Here is a 15,081-nt window from a genome sequence, read left to right as displayed (position 1 = left end):
CTCTCTTTTCGAATTTCGGACCACTTTGTCACGAAGGGAGAGGTCAGAGGTTTTGGTGTTGTTAGTTTTGATCACTGTCATAAAGAAAAGTAATTTGGTACTTTCTACTAAGTTAGTATAAATTTTAAGATTTTTCCTCGTGAAATAAAGAGTTACAAGAGCCTGTTCTATGTACACATTGTATGACTATTAAGTTGAGAGCTACCTCAAGTCTCTAAACTTATCACCAAATGTTAAACTTGTTATACAATAATCATGTCTAAACAAGACCCCACGTATGACTACAAATTAAGTACATGTCGTTATATTAGGGGCGGAGCCACGGCCCGGTTACCCCACGCAGTTGCCCGGGCTCTTTCGTTAAACTCTCTTTACAAAGAAAGTAAGCATTATGATTAGATCAACATGATTTTTACGGGCAAAATCTAGTCTAAAAGACGAGCGTACACTTTGCCCATGCTCTGTTAATTGGCTGGCTCGGAGATCAATAAAACCTGGCTTGAGATGATGATCATTTACCATCATGCCTTCGCCTGATCGAAGTTTAGTTTTACAGCCTGCATTCTTGATGCATGCACTTCATCTCTACACATGCACATGCAGCAAGTAAATCAGTACATCGATTTCACGCACGCAGTTAATTTGCATGTCGATATGGATGGTGTCGTCTGATGAAGCCTAGCCGGGGAAGGAGTACCGCACCGGCGGCGCGCGCACCTTACCGGCACCGTTCGCCATGAGCTCGCTCCAGTCGTGCAGTACGCCGCCGTTTGGCAGCTTCTTCCGGTGTCGAACATCGTGAGTGTCGTCGTCGACCTCGCCGTCCCCTTCGTCGGCGTCCGGCGAGCGCAGCTCCTCCGGCTGCTGCTGCTGCTGCTGCTGCTGCTTGGCCTTGACGTGGTCTGCCGGCGTCGTCTGAGCGTCGAGTTTGTGGAGGTGGTCGCGGTAGAGGTCGTAGAGGCGGCGGCTGAGCATGACCCTGAAGTCGAGCACGGTGAGGAGCTCCAGCTCCAGCTTGTTCATCTCCGCGTTGCTTACGCCGCCCACACGCGCGAAGAAGGCGTTGTTGTGGTGGCTGCAATGCGGCAGTCTGATCGATTATTACACATGCATCGAAATATGGAATCATATGCATGCATGCATGTGATGCGAAAATAAAAATGAGAAATCATTGTGTCGTCGGTCATATACATCAGCTGAATTTTAGTTTGACGACATGATATAGTCAAAACTGATCAAGATGATGTAGAGATCAGAAGGATTAATTGATTGAGGTCGACAAAGGAAACAGTGCACGCCTTAATTTCCCTTTCCCCGTGCGAAAACTCGATAGTGCCATGCATGGCCATACAAAATTAAGGGACTATATATATACTGTATTTTCCATTTTCTGTTTCTCGGCCGATTAATTGTGGCCCATGGTTTCTCTCCAAAGCTAACATGTGGCCGGCCACGGTTAATTTGTTTCCACTCCTCCCTCTAACCTTCGACCGTACGACATTATCTTACTACAGTCGGTAGACTGTTCGCACGGAGTATACAACAACAGTTAGTGCACAAGCGCTCAACTCATGAACCGTGCAGTGGTGATAATCACGCTTTTGACACTGTTCTTAACAGTAATGCATTATGACAGATAATACTGTATACGTACTGCGTATAGAATTCTTCGAGAGCTCCGAGCATAGCATAGCATGCATGCAAAATATATCCAAGATACAATTATACAATATACATACGGAGTAGTACTTACAAGTCGTCGAGGACCTTGGATGCGAGGAGGAGGCAAGCGAGGAGCAGGCGGTGGACGTTCCTGGAGGCGACGGCGGCGGCGGGCCTCCGGTGCGCCGCCATGTCGAGGTACGCGTACGCCGCCACGTAGCACTCCGCCTCCAGCCCCGCGTACCGGTGCACCCGCTCCAGGTACTCCCCCACCCCGATCCGCGCCGCCCCTTTCCTCCCCGCCGCCTCGAACGCCGCCATCCCGTTGATAATCCCGAACGGCCTATGATCTCCCTCCGCCGCCGCCGCGTCGTTCCGCGCCACCAGCCTCTGCACGGCGCGTGCAACCATCCCCAGCTCCGGCGGCGGCGGAGGCGGAGGCGGAGGAGGAGTCTCCGTGTCCATGGCCGGAGCTCCGGAGCTCGATCGTCGTCTTCCTCGGGCGCTGCAAAGAAGCTTCAATGAATGAACGGGGGCGCGCGGCTGTGGGGTTTGGCTTTGGCTGGGCGCTGTTTTGTTTGTGGATTGGGGTTTGGCTGTGAGAGAATGGATGGTGGGGGATGGGAAGCCAGCGGTTGGGAGCCGTGGCCGTGGGCGGTCGGATGCGACGCGACTGACTGGTGGAGCTTTCTGGCTGGGTCTGCCGCCGACGGTGGGGTGGATAAGGATCCCGCGGAGACCTTTCGTTCCTTCTCGTTTCGATTGGAATTTGGGAGAGTGGAAAAGTCTCCCGTTTCCTTTATCAGGCATGTCTTACGGCGAGATGGATAATGGGTTTAATGGATGGGGGGCGCCAGGAGGAGAGGGAGAGCTTGCCTGTTTGGATTCTGACAGGGAGAGAAAATTTCTTGCTTCTTTCCCTTACGGGAAGGCGCAGGTTGGGTTGGGTTGGGTCGGCGGCTCGAGCGGGATTGGGCTACCCCATACGGTGAAGAGTCAGTCTCTCACTCTATGGGCTTCCATCACGGTGGCCCATTGGTGCCTTAAGGCCTACAGTAAGAACTAATAAGCTGTTTTTTTTTTTGCGGACATTTTTTTTCAGATTTTGCGACAAAACAACAACTTTTTTTTTCCAACTTAGTGCAAAAATACTACTCCGTATTAACCTTTCGTCCGTATGCTCACATGTCCAGTCCAGCCATCTTCCCACGTTGGGCTATAAGCTGCTTTAACCAAAAGTTGGCTTCACATATCGCATTCTTTACCACCAACACTCCAACAGCACATGCATAACGTATGGACGGGAGCGTGTCAACTTGGTGAAGATGCCGCTTTATGTGCGAACGACTCCACGGGAATATCGAACGAACCGAAGTAAGTGCGACGCAAAGGAGAGCGCGCCCGTGCCCGTTGGTCTGAACTCTGAAAACAAGCGGTCAGAGTTTCAGTATGGACAGGGACAGCCGCCTTTGGAGCCGATCGAACAGAGACCAGAGATGATTGTTTGGCACGAATTCAGAGGCACGGGTAGCCGCACACGGTGGCAGGGAGAGCTGGTTTAATCATCGTCTGCTGGTCGGCCCCGGCCCCCCCCTGAATGCATGGGTAAAATAGAATCGTAAGATCAGCATTCCGCTATATATTCCGGATCAACATTGCTGACCGTCCACTCTGCTGCAGAAAAGAAACATCGTGTAGGGACGCACAAGCTAGCAGACAGATCGCAATGCTTAATTTTAGCCTAATCATAACGATCCATTCCTCTTTCCAGTTCATAATGCGCTTCAACAGTAGTTAAGCGAGGGTGCCCACGTGAACCCAGTCCCATCCAAGAACGGGTTCCCCACTAGGAACAAAATCCCAGATCTATCTAATGCACTCCCGCCGCCGGGACAGACAGACAGTAATCCAAGTGATTTATTACAAGTAACCATTTCACCTTCATAGAGTAGATCTAATGGGGGACGAGATCGATCTGCCGTAGCGGATCCCTAGGCGATACCGCGGGAGACACAGAGGTTTGCCCCCACGAGGAGATCAGACGAAGCTTCAAGGCCCCGGCTACTTCTGACTGACGGTAAGTTGCTTCAGAATCAACTCACATTTTTTCACGGAGGTTGATTTCGGTAATAATATATTCTTTGCGCCTGACAGTTAGATACTGGAGCGGAGCGTAGTGGTAGCAGCAGCGGTAACATGGGGTTTAGCTGCTGATCGCTTTACTGGGGCAGCGGCGAATTAGTTGCTGGAATTAGAGAAAAGAGCGTGTCGGTGTGATGGGAAAACTAGCGTGGATGTGAAAAAAGGTTAGCACTAATTATTTACAGCAAAGCGCCTCTGTCAGTATGACGGTGCAGTATGCGGTAAATCAAGTTTAATTATATACCAGCAGAAACATAAAGTATTGATTCCTACCCTAAGAGATCAACTGGCAGTACCATTTACACCAACCTTAACCACTGCCCAAAATAGAACCCAAGGAAAGAGTCACAGAAAATGCAGTGTGCCAAAGCCAAACTATCAATGGCACACACTTGCACACAAAAAATGGAAGAAAAGGAAAAGAGAAAGAAAAGAAAAGGTTCACAACAATGGAGTGTTCCTTCATTTCAGGGGGAAGAACAAGAAGAAAAATGGAAAGATTAAACCAAAAGGAAAGCCTTCAGTCTCTCTCAGACCTAAAAGGTCCCACCACTTCTTTTCATCTCCTTCCTTCCTTCCACCCCCTCTCGGCTCCACCTCACCCTTTTGCTGTCTCCATCCCGCCGGAATCTCGCCTCCGATCCGGCGGCAAGCACGCCGACGAAGCGCGCCCTCCAGTCCTCCCTGTGCCGCCCTAGAAGCTCGCCCGAGAGGGGTCTAGGGGGGCGAGGGAATCGATGGAGTCGATCATAGCGCGGGCGCTGGAGTACACGCTCAAGTACTGGCTAAAATCCTTCTCCCGCGACCAGTTCAAGCTCAACGGCCGCACCGCGGAGCTCTCGAATCTCGGTAAACGCTCCCTCGCGGATGCCCAATTTGGTCAGTGGTGGGGGCTTTGTTGTCCGTCCCGGTGCTAACTTCTTTTTTCGGTTTTGGGTGGTGATTTGTCGGTGATGCAGATATCAATGGCGACGCGTTGCACGCCAGCCTGGGCCTGCCTCCGGCGCTCACCGTCGACACCGCGCGGGTTGGGAAGCTTCAGATCACGGTAAAGGCTCGTCACTTATGTGTGTGTCTGTCTCAGTGCTCCTGCCTTTTACTCTCGAGGAGCGCATTGTGGTAAATCGTTGTTCACAATGCTGTCAACTTGCCCAATTTAGATGTATTTGCGGTGAATTCTGTTTTGCACTCTGCTTGTGCTTGTGGGTGGTAGAGATTGCGACGAAGCTGCCCATTCGACTATCATGTTCCAATTTCCAGTTATGGGATTGAAATTTTAGAATGTAATGTTTTGAGCTCAGCTTGTGAATATTTGGCCTTTTATCAGAACTGTTTAACTTTCTTGCAAGTTTCGGTAAGGTGGCCATCTCCGGCAGCTTTTTACACTTATTTTCACATTGTAGTGATTAGTGAAGCCTTTCATATGTATACTTAGCATCAACCTTAGATTTAGGCAGTTCTGTATGGAAATTGCTGTGCATTTTTCATATCTGACAGTTAGATTCTTTTTTTATCACTACAGCTGCCATCAGTATCGAATGTGCAAGTGGAGCCAATTGTGGTGAACATTGATAAGCTTGATCTTGTCCTTGTAGAGAAGGATGAGTCAGAAAATCTTTCCAGCCCTAACAGGTTCAGTTCTTCTGGGTTATGATTTTGTGCCATCATATGGCTGTTCAATAACTGATCTTTTTTTTTCATTAGCAATGTGTCACCAGTATCATCAACTAAAAGCAGCGGATATGGATATGCTGATAAGGTTGGTTTCTTTGCATCCGATGTTCAGTGCATACACGTTCAAAATGTTTATGCTGCAAGACTATGGCCTCATGGTGCTGTAAAATGATCATGCTGCAAAATCTCCAATTATGATAGTTCTGCTCCTCAACTATCTTAATGCCCTTTCAAGTGATTCATTATAGCTAAATTCAACCATTCTAGTTTCTACCCTTCTGCTTTATGGTCTGGTCTTTCTCGTGTGCCATGCCTGAACCTCTTATATTTTAATATTAGAAATTTCACCATTTGATAATTGTACAACTTTTTTTATTATGTATCAGAAAGAAAATTATTGAAGTAATACATCCTTGAAAGATCAGAACTACAAATTGGTTTCATATGCTATTCTGGGCTTAGATTGCAGATGGAATGACTGTACAAGTAGGTATTGTGAACCTGCTATTGGAAACACATGGAGGTGCTCGCCGCCAAGGAGGTGCAACATGGTATATTTTCCTCTTTTTACTTACTGTGACCTTCTGACTTTTTCTGCTGACTTGTTTGCATACACAGTTCTTTTTTTTGTTAATATTTTTTTGGTGAGTCAAAGTGGATGCATCGTTAACACCTGTGGACAGAGGTTTTAACTACATCTTTATTTTCAGGTCACCTCCATTAGCAGCTATCACATTTCGTGATCTTGTGCTGTACACGACTAACGAAAAATGGCAGGTATTCTTGCTAGATTAAAGTTGCACCTGTATTTGTTAAATCGTTGTTTTTGAGTACCTGACTGAAAGATCTTTTATATAGGTCGTAAATCTGAAAGAAGCAAGGGATTTTTCCAACAGCAAAGGGTTCATTTATGTTTTCAAGGTTTGAAACTTTCTAAGTCTTTGTTAACTGAAGATACTTTCTTATTTTCTCCCATAAGACATAAATTTCTAATTATGTTACCTAATGAATGGGGATATAATGGATTAGGACTTTGTAAACGCACATGATTCTGATCTCCTTTTTTTTTCTTTGAATCACAGAAATTGGAATGGCAGTCACTTTCAATTGATCTGTTACCTCATCCTGACATGTTCGCCGATGCACAATTTAACTCTTCAAACAGCCAGGATAACAAGCGAGATGATGATGGTGCAAAGAGAATGTTTTTTGGCGGTGAAAGGTTTTTGGAAGGAATATCTGGGGAGGCTAATGTGAGTGCTTTGAATTCTGGAATATGTTTTGTGGATTTTTTTTATTTGTTAGTATCAGAACTTCCATTTGTCTTGGCTTTAGTTCTTATACATTTCTTTGAACATCAGATCACTCTCCAACGAACAGAACAGAACAATCCACTTGGCCTTGAGGTTCAGCTGCATATTACTGAAGCTATCTGTCCTGCTTTAAGTGAACCTGGTAAGTGGTTATTGACCATAAAGCTCAAGCTTTCATTCAGTTTAGCATTCAATTTTTAATTATCTTTTTGTCAGGTTTACGGGCTTTTCTTCGATTCATGACTGGGGTATCTGTGTGCTTAAATAGAGGAGATTTAGACCCGAAGTCGCAACAGGTTTGATTGTTCTTTTCTGTATTTTTTTTAAGACCGCATTGTATGCCGTAGAACTATAAACTATTGGACAGATGGATATTCTTTGCATTCTTACTCTTTTATCTCTTATTTTGACCAGCATGCAGATGCAGCAGGATCTTCTTTGGTATCTTTCATTGTAGATCACATATTCCTCTGTATTAAAGACACTGGTAAGACTAGCACCGAGCAACTTTAGTATGCTATTTGTAGTCATTTGCAGGGAATTATTTGTTAAATTTTCATTTGTTTTAACAGAGTTTCAGCTTGAACTTCTAATGCAATCATTGTTCTTCTCACGGGTAATTCTTTTTACCTGCCAATATATCGAATACTGTACCTTTCGATGATTGCATGATTGATGTAGACTTTCTTGTAGGGGAATTTACTGTATTATAGCCCGTAATGACATGATAGCAACTTTTTTTTCATTATTTTTAAAGGCCAGCGTTTCAGATGGAGAGAGTTCAAAAAACTTGTCGTGCATAAATGTTGGTGGGCTATTTCTGAGGTAAGATATGTACTTTTTATTAACTACGTGAATCATGTAATTTTTAGTCATTTACTTGCTCCTTCAAGTTTGATCTTTGATGAGAATCAAGTACAATTCAGAATTTTGCACTGAGTATGTTACTTGGTGGATTGGATGTCTAATAAAGGACACTTCTAAAAGTTTCTTCGCAAGAAATTAATTTGTGAACTTCTGATATAACACGGATAGAGGTTTTATTTGAGCTATGGAAAATTGGAAGTATTTCTCACCTTTGCTGGGCCTCACGTGTGGACACAATATTTCTTCAGGGACACATTTTCTCGTCCTCCATGTACGCTGATACAACCCTCTATGCAAGCTGCTATACAAGAATCCTTGCCTGTCCCTGACTTTGGTGAGTAGTGATTATGCCTCAGTTTTTTTCGCTGATACTTGTATCAAACTAACGGCATCGTAGTCTAATCTATTGCGTCAACTTTATCAGGTCAAAATTTTTGTCCCCCGATTTATCCATTTGGGAATCAATTCTTGGAATTCTCGGCCGGAGTTCCTTTGTTTTCCCTTTACTGTCTTCAGATCACTCCTTCTCCATCACCTCCAAAGTTTGCTTCAAAAACTGTCATCACATGCCAGCCTCTTATGGTATGTCTTCTTAACATTAACAGTAAAATGTAACTTCTTCCTTTTTCTGTTTGATTAAATATTACCCTTTATTCTGGATTTTAGGTAACCCTTCAGGAACAATCCTGCTTAAGAATTGCCTCATTCTTAGCTGATGGAGTTGTGCCCAATCGTAGTGCCATACTTCCTGATTCCTCAATCAACAGCCTGTCATTTTCTCTTAAAGAGTTCGATCTATCTGTTCCATTGGATGCTGAAGAAATCACAAGGTGCAGTGGAACTAAGACAGCTTGCCCCCAATCATCTTTTTCAGGAGCAAGACTTCATATAGAGGACCTACACTTCTGCCAGTCACCATCAGCAAAGTGTACACTGCTTAACCTTGACAGAGATCCAGCTTGCTTCCTTCTCTGGGAATATCAACCTGTTGATGCCAGTCAGAGGAAGTGGGTTAGTCGAGCTTCTCATTTAAGCCTCTCACTCGAAACCTCTAGTGCTTCAAATGGACAGAGAGTAGTTAGGGATTCCTCAGCAAATTTGTGGAAATGTATTGAACTAGATGAATTTCGATTTGAGGCAGCTATGGTTACTGCAGATGGTAGCCCTCTGTTGGATGTGCCACCCCCGGAGGGTGTTGTGAGGATTGGTGTTTCTTTCCAACAGTTCACGTCGAACACTTCAGTTGAGCAGTTGTTTTTTGTCTTAGGCCTCTATAGTTACTTTGGACAGGTTGGAGAACGAATTTCAAAGGTTAGCAAAGGTAACAGGTCTGTGAAGGATAGTGAGCCCTCAGCTGACAACGTTGATAAGAAACTGCCCAGTGATACAGCTGTGAGCTTAACTATGAACAGTCTCCAGCTCAATTTCTTGGAACATTTGTCAGCAGGAGACCTACATATGCCCTTAGTTCAGTTTGGTGGTGAGGATCTGTACCTAAAAGTTTCTCATCGCACTCTAGGTGGTGCCTTTGCAGTCACAACTAACTTGATGTGGAGAACTGTCTCAGTGAACTGTTTGGAAGGAGAAAGTGCTACAATCCAGGAGAATAGCACTGCCGTGACTGGTGAACGTAACGTTGCGGTGTGCGAAAATGGGCATCCAAAGATGAGAGCAGTGTTTTGGGTTGATCACCGCAGCAAACACCAGGCTAAAAATAGTCAGTTTATTGACATAAACATCACTCATGTAATGCCTTATGACATGAGGGATATGGAGTGCCATAGCTTGAATGTATCAGCTAAGGTATCTGGGGTCCGACTCGGAGGTGGACTGAGTTATACTGAGTCTTTACTGCACCGGTTTGGTATTCTAGGACCTGATGGTGGTCCAGGGGAAGGCCTCTTGAGAGGACTAAATGACTTGTCTTCTGGTCCACTTGGGAAACTTTTCCGATCATCTCACATCACTGACAAGGAAGGTAAGCATTTGCAACTTTCTGGATTGTAACAAGCTCTACTTTAGTTGCTCTCTTGGTAGGTTGCTATTACTGCGAAAACAATACATGGAGAAATGTCCCATGTGGACCAACATCTTTGTTTTCTGTTTTGTTGCTTGCTCTTGCATCGTGTGGAAAGTACTTTTATGAACTTCTTCCTTATCTCCTAATGTTGCAGAAGGAAGATCCGAAGACAATGACAGCAATTCAAAGTTCGATCTGGGGGTGCCAGATGATCTTGATGTCTCAGTCCAGTTAAGGAACTGGTTGTTCGCACTTGAAGGGACAGAAGAAGTAGGAGATTGGTCTTCCCCTCGTGGTGGTTATCATATTAGTAGGGAAGAGAAATGTTGGCATACAACCTTCAGAAATCTGCATGTGTCGGGCAAAAGCAATGACCGGCCTAACTTGGGAGGTGCAGAGAAGGTGTTGGACAAAAAGGCATTCCCAGTGGAGCGTTTTACGGTAATACTGATGACTACCATACTTCTGTATTCAGTTTGGTACTCTCCTTCTCTGTAGTTCAACTGCCAGATTTTGGTGTTACTTGCAGGCTGGAATTGAAGGTTTAGAGGCAATAAAACCTCGTCTGAGAAGTCAACTCATTGGAAATGGAATATCAAATAATAATCAATCAGGCGATGAATTTAACAATACAAGTGCTATTGTTGACCAAGGTGTCGATGTTGAAGCTACAATGGTCATTGGTGAAGACGAGATTGAGGGTGCCAAGTGGACAATGGACAATGTCAAGTTTTCCGTTAAGGAACCGGTAGGAGCACTTCTTTCCAAACCTGTTGGGAGTTCACATTTGTTACCTCAACTATTTATATCCATTTAAACATGCAGATTGAGGCTGTTGCAACAAAAGAAGAGCTAGAGCACCTTGCCATGATTTGCAGATCTGAAGCTGATGCAATGGGGAGGATCACTGCTGGATTTCTCCGTCTTCTTAAGCTTGATAAGTCTCTTGGCCAGGGAACCATAGAACAGCTGAGGAATCTAGGTATGCCGTGAATTACACGCCCTGTGCTTTTTTTGCATGCCTTTTGGCTCTCAGTTCTCTTGGATAAGTAATTTATTTTTATCAAATTCTTTGGTAGGGTTGTTACATGCTGTAAAATGCGATTTAGTATGGTTCTTAATGCAATGTTGCAAGCATGTCAAAACTTGGGTGATTAGAACACCTTCAGGACATGATTTTTCGAACATGTCTAAAGTTTGGGTTGCAGTTTTTTGCTTTGGGTCACAGCGCAGCGAACTGGTTTTTGGTTTGGAGTGCTTTTACTTCTCCAATACTAGTGTTTTCTGACTGTCCTTTTTTACTTTCCCAAATTTTATGTAATGTACTGTTTATATTCCTTTATTTCTCATAACTAGTTGATGTGGCAGTGTGGGGAGGGGGGGGGGGGGTCCATAGTAGTTTCTTTTTTAGAGGGAGAAAGATGAAGTTCCAAGTGTCTTATGAAGTTGTGCTGTTGCAGGAAGCGGAGGGATGGACAATATTTTCTCACCTAATAGACTCAGCAGGCAGAACAGTTTTGGCAGCACAGGCACTCCAAGGACCCCAAACTTTCATTCGACCGCATATGGGGGGCCAAAAGACGCGCTGGAAGCAACAATTACTTCACTACAAAGCGAAATTTCAGAATCCAAGGCCAGATGTGTGTCCCTAGTCTCCCACTCAAGCAGTGCGGAAGATCAGAATCACACCGAGGACATCAGGCAGCTGAATGACAGGCTCGAAAACATGCAGTCCTTGGTGACAAGACTGAGAACTTTGATTTGAGTTTTACATGTTTTTTTCCGTTGTGTACAGGTTGGCAGTCCAAAACTGGGAAGAGTAGCTAATGCTGTTCTTACTCGCGAGTTATTCTTTTGTGTACATTCATACAATCCTTTGGGGGGTATAAAGGTGGAGGGTGGAATAATGACTGGAACGGATACGCAGCAGCAGAAAATTTTGTAGCTGGAAGGATGCAGTGTAGTACCTTTGTGATAAAAATAGCAATTAGGAAGAGCGGGTCTGTTATTTGTATGTATGATATGCACAAAATCTTTAAGCACATTAGTAGATCTTTTTCACCTCCTATTGGAGGTCTGTTAAAGTTCTTGGTGTTATTCCTCGCCCATAAAAAAGAGAAGGTTATGGGAACAATTTTCATACAAGCAATAGTTCCATTTTTCTGTTCTTTCGTCAGGCCACAACTTGCTGAAGTGCAGAAAACAGGCGTTCATCAAAGGATCTGAATAATAATAATTTCATTAATACAGCAGATCAATGTTTGTCAAATTACAATAGACACAAGGCGTTCATGAGACAGCAGAGACATGGATGAACTATAGCTACCGATCGATCACAAAGCATCGATCGATCTCTAGTTGTCGGAATCGGGAAACCCGATGCGTTCGAACGCCTCCTTCCGTGCCTTCTTGCTCCATGCTCTGAGATCGTCCCTGAGAGCGACCGCTTCATCATCTACCTCGACATAGCCAAGCTCCTCAACCTGGCCTCCGACCCAGGCCTGGAATCCGCTCTCCCGAGATTCGTAGTAGGCACGGACGGCGGTGTACATGGCCACCTTGGACTCGTCCTTCTCCTCCTCCGGCGACGGCGTCAGGCTCGGGTTCTGGCGCCGGAGGGCCTCGAAAGCACGAGGGGCGCGGCGAGTGCGGACCGCCCCCCGGGAAAGGATCTGATCGACCTCCTCCTGCGGTAGCCGCGTCTTCCTCTTCTTCCTCTCCGGAGCGATCTGCGCAGATCCCAGCTTCAACTCAGAGCAGCCGATCCCAGCCGCGCTCGCCTTCTTCGCATCGCCTGCTAACGCCTTCTTCGTCTTCCTTTCCGCCTGCTTCCCAATCCGACCATGCCGGCACGACCTCAGATGCTCCTCACCGGAAACCGCTGCCCTAGGTGACCTCCCGTCCGCCGTCATGCTCGATTTGGGTGAGAATTCCGGGACCTAACTTTCGAGTTTTTTTTTCTTCTTTCCTCAAGACGGAGAGCTATCGATTTGGGGTGGGGGGCGATAACTGGGGGCTGTGCCGCCCTTATAAGGGCTGATCCGGTCGGGGCACGAGTCGGAGTGGCTGATCCTGTCGGGCCACGAGCCCACGACTGCACGAGTAGGACTCGAATTTGACCGAAAGAAGCTGGCCAACGGACTTTCAGGCCGGCTCGAGGCACGCCTAAAAATACGGCCCATATTGTGGCACGTCACGTACAAATCGGGCGGGGCCAGGCCAAAAGCCCACCACGTGCAGGTCTTTTTCCTGAGATGAGCCCGTGGGCCGGCCCGGCCACAGCAGGTCTTTTTCCTGGCTTGACGGACCCAATGGCGCTCGAAGCAATGGCGTGTGGTGAGGCTCTTTGGCTGCGGACCAGAACCTTACTCAGGTCTCCGTGGCGTCATTGCCTCTCTGTTATGACCTTTGGACCGAGGATCTGGGCTACTACGCTGCAATTATGAGGGACATTGGGACAAGAAATAAGCATTTTTAGGAGGTGGCGTTTATTCATGAAAATAGAACTTTTAATTTTGATGCTCATAACTTAGCAAAAGCGGCTTCTTCGCTCTCGTTTGGCCGTCGTATTTGGCTTTTAGATGTTCCGGACATTGTTTGTATTCCTTTACAGGCGAGAGTTAAGTAAAGTTGGCCTTTCCCTAAAAAAACAAATCGGTGGCGCGAAATTTTCTCAGAGCGGCACGCTAATTCGATTTTTGCCAATATATCGAGTCCTCGTACATGATTTTGGACAAGTTTATGCCGGTTAAGAAAATTGTTGTTTTGATCATTTTCGTTGGCGAAAGTCCATATTTATTGAGTTTTCGGCCCATTTTTCGATACTATGGCTCAGAATAAACGGTTGCACACAGGTTTGGGCCCGTACAAAAAATCCCATGATCTTTGGGGTTTCTGTCGATTTTATTATATTGTGACCACCCCCCCCCCACCCCCAGTACATGGTTTCTGATAGTATTTATCAGTGAACAAAAATCACCGTTTTGATCATTTCTGTGGGTCATAACCTATTGTTTTGTGTTTTTGCCCCGTTTACCAAAATCGTGACCCTGTTACATGGTTTTGGGCGCAGAAAAATCACCATTTTAGACTTTTTGATTTTTTTTATTCCGATTTTCGAATAATGTGACCCCGCGTACAAACACTGTTTTTTTTAGGAAAGGACAGTCGATCTCCGTCATTCGATTAGAAGGAAAGAACTGTACAAGGAGATTCAAGATGGATCTCGAGCAAAGAAAAAGAAAGAAAAAGGCATGCGCTCAAGCGAAGGGACTAATCTCCCGGGTCTCTAGAGCACGCCCGTAGCCTACTGCGAATGTCCTCCCAAACCAGGTGAGTCAAGGCGGCAGGCGGCATAGCCGTCCCTTTGAACACCCGCCTATTTCTTTCCTTCCACACGCCCCACCACGTGTAGAGGAGTCTACCGCTAATGATCCTCTTGCGAGCACAAGAGTGTCCCAGCAAGAGGGTGCGCCAGGAGGCGTCCAAGGAGGATGCAGCGGGGATGACCGACGAGGTGGAGTTGCTCCAATTCCGGACGAGCCTCCAAACTTCCGACGTGTAGGAGCAGTCTTGGCATAAATGGGCGATGGTTTCTGGGTGGATGCGGCAAAGTTGGCAGATGGGGTTGTGAGTCCACCCACGTAAGGCGAGGTTGTCGGCCATAAGGATCTTGCCGTGGAGCAGCGTCCAGGCAAAGAACCTGACCTTGGGCTCTGCCGGTGCCTTCCACACCTTGCTCGCGGCGAAAGGGGGGAAAGACCCAAGGAACTGGGCCTTTTAGGCTGAGGCTGCAGAATATGCCTTTTCCTGAGATGCGGCATGTGGGCTGGCACACGCATGGCACGGAAACAATCGGGATGAGCACGGCACGAGCACGGGCCCGGCACGACACGGAAAAATTGCTTCGTCATGCACGAGGGCACGCGGGGTTTCCGGATAGCGGCACAAGGGCAGAGCAGCACGAGGCGGAGTTTCGGCATGCTGGGCCAGGAGCGGTCCGCGCAGAAGAAAACTGGCCAACCCTCTACTCCCGTTGAGAACATTGGACATGGCGCACAGCCCATAAGCCCAGAATCGGCATAGCAAAGCGGCCTAAACGGGCCAATTCCAGCCCGACCGTGTCCTCCTCGGGCCTTCTGGCTTCCGTGCCGCTGGGCTAGGCACGAAATGACCACATGCCGGGCTTTTCCTTAGATGAGGCCCGTGGGCCAAACCGGCACGGTCCGGCAACCGAGCCCGCCTCGTGCTTGGGCCATGCCGGGTCAGCCTGATGGACAAGAGTAACTCGGAGAGTTAAAGAGAAAAGAAAAAAAAGTAAGAGAATATTAAATTTATTGGTTTTTAAAAAAAGTATCTAAGCCTAGGAGCAAGCTCAGATCAGCCCAGCCCATGTTAGCCCAG

At 46.4% G+C, this 15,081-nt stretch overlaps 3 protein-coding genes across 3 annotated transcripts; 1 reads left to right on the top strand and 2 right to left on the bottom strand.

The window, feature by feature from the left end:
* Positions 1 to 426: 426 nt before the first annotated feature.
* LOC106865488 (cyclin-P1-1) lies at positions 427 to 2,443 on the bottom strand. Its single transcript, XM_014895602.2, has 2 exons — positions 1,754 to 2,443; positions 427 to 1,075 (listed from the first exon to the last, which is right to left on the bottom strand). Exons 1-2 carry the CDS (start codon positions 2,125 to 2,127, stop codon positions 679 to 681), a joined length of 771 nt encoding a protein of 256 aa, XP_014751088.1. The 5' UTR covers positions 2,128 to 2,443; the 3' UTR covers positions 427 to 678.
* A 1,879-nt stretch (positions 2,444 to 4,322) lies between these two features.
* Positions 4,323 to 11,812, top strand: LOC100832295. The gene is made up of 20 exons (XM_003580557.4): positions 4,323 to 4,653; positions 4,764 to 4,852; positions 5,327 to 5,436; positions 5,509 to 5,563; positions 5,941 to 6,029; positions 6,189 to 6,255; positions 6,337 to 6,399; positions 6,561 to 6,731; positions 6,840 to 6,933; positions 7,008 to 7,087; positions 7,206 to 7,278; positions 7,364 to 7,407; positions 7,549 to 7,616; positions 7,907 to 7,992; positions 8,083 to 8,240; positions 8,325 to 9,636; positions 9,833 to 10,119; positions 10,208 to 10,426; positions 10,504 to 10,660; positions 11,139 to 11,812. Exons 1-20 carry the CDS (start codon positions 4,542 to 4,544, stop codon positions 11,441 to 11,443), a joined length of 3,639 nt encoding a protein of 1,212 aa, XP_003580605.1. The 5' UTR covers positions 4,323 to 4,541; the 3' UTR covers positions 11,444 to 11,812.
* Positions 11,813 to 11,887: 75 nt separating this feature from the next.
* Positions 11,888 to 12,701, bottom strand: LOC100839567. The gene has a single exon (XM_003579292.4). It carries the CDS (start codon positions 12,588 to 12,590, stop codon positions 12,033 to 12,035), a length of 558 nt encoding a protein of 185 aa, XP_003579340.1. The 5' UTR covers positions 12,591 to 12,701; the 3' UTR covers positions 11,888 to 12,032.
* Between the last annotated feature and the right edge of the window lie 2,380 nt (positions 12,702 to 15,081).

Source organism: Brachypodium distachyon, chromosome 5 (genome assembly GCF_000005505.3).
Source record: "Brachypodium distachyon strain Bd21 chromosome 5, Brachypodium_distachyon_v3.0, whole genome shotgun sequence".
NCBI classification, from domain to species: Eukaryota; Viridiplantae; Streptophyta; class Magnoliopsida; order Poales; family Poaceae; genus Brachypodium; species Brachypodium distachyon.
This window is presented reverse-complemented; position numbering and strand designations above follow the sequence as displayed.

Coding starts and splice junctions, on each gene's coding strand:
- LOC106865488 (XM_014895602.2), bottom strand. CDS start 2,127: ATGGACACGGAGACTCCTCCTCCGCCTCCGCCTCCGCCGCCGCCGGAG. Junction 1,076..1,753: donor TCCAAGGTCCTCGACGACTT/GTAAGTACTACT, acceptor GCCGCATTGCAG/CCACCACAACAACGCCTTCT.
- LOC100832295 (XM_003580557.4), top strand. CDS start 4,542: ATGGAGTCGATCATAGCGCGGGCGCTGGAGTACACGCTCAAGTACTGG. Junction 6,732..6,839: donor GAATATCTGGGGAGGCTAAT/GTGAGTGCTTTG, acceptor TTTGAACATCAG/ATCACTCTCCAACGAACAGA. Junction 6,934..7,007: donor TCCTGCTTTAAGTGAACCTG/GTAAGTGGTTAT, acceptor TCTTTTTGTCAG/GTTTACGGGCTTTTCTTCGA.
- LOC100839567 (XM_003579292.4), bottom strand. CDS start 12,590: ATGACGGCGGACGGGAGGTCACCTAGGGCAGCGGTTTCCGGTGAGGAG.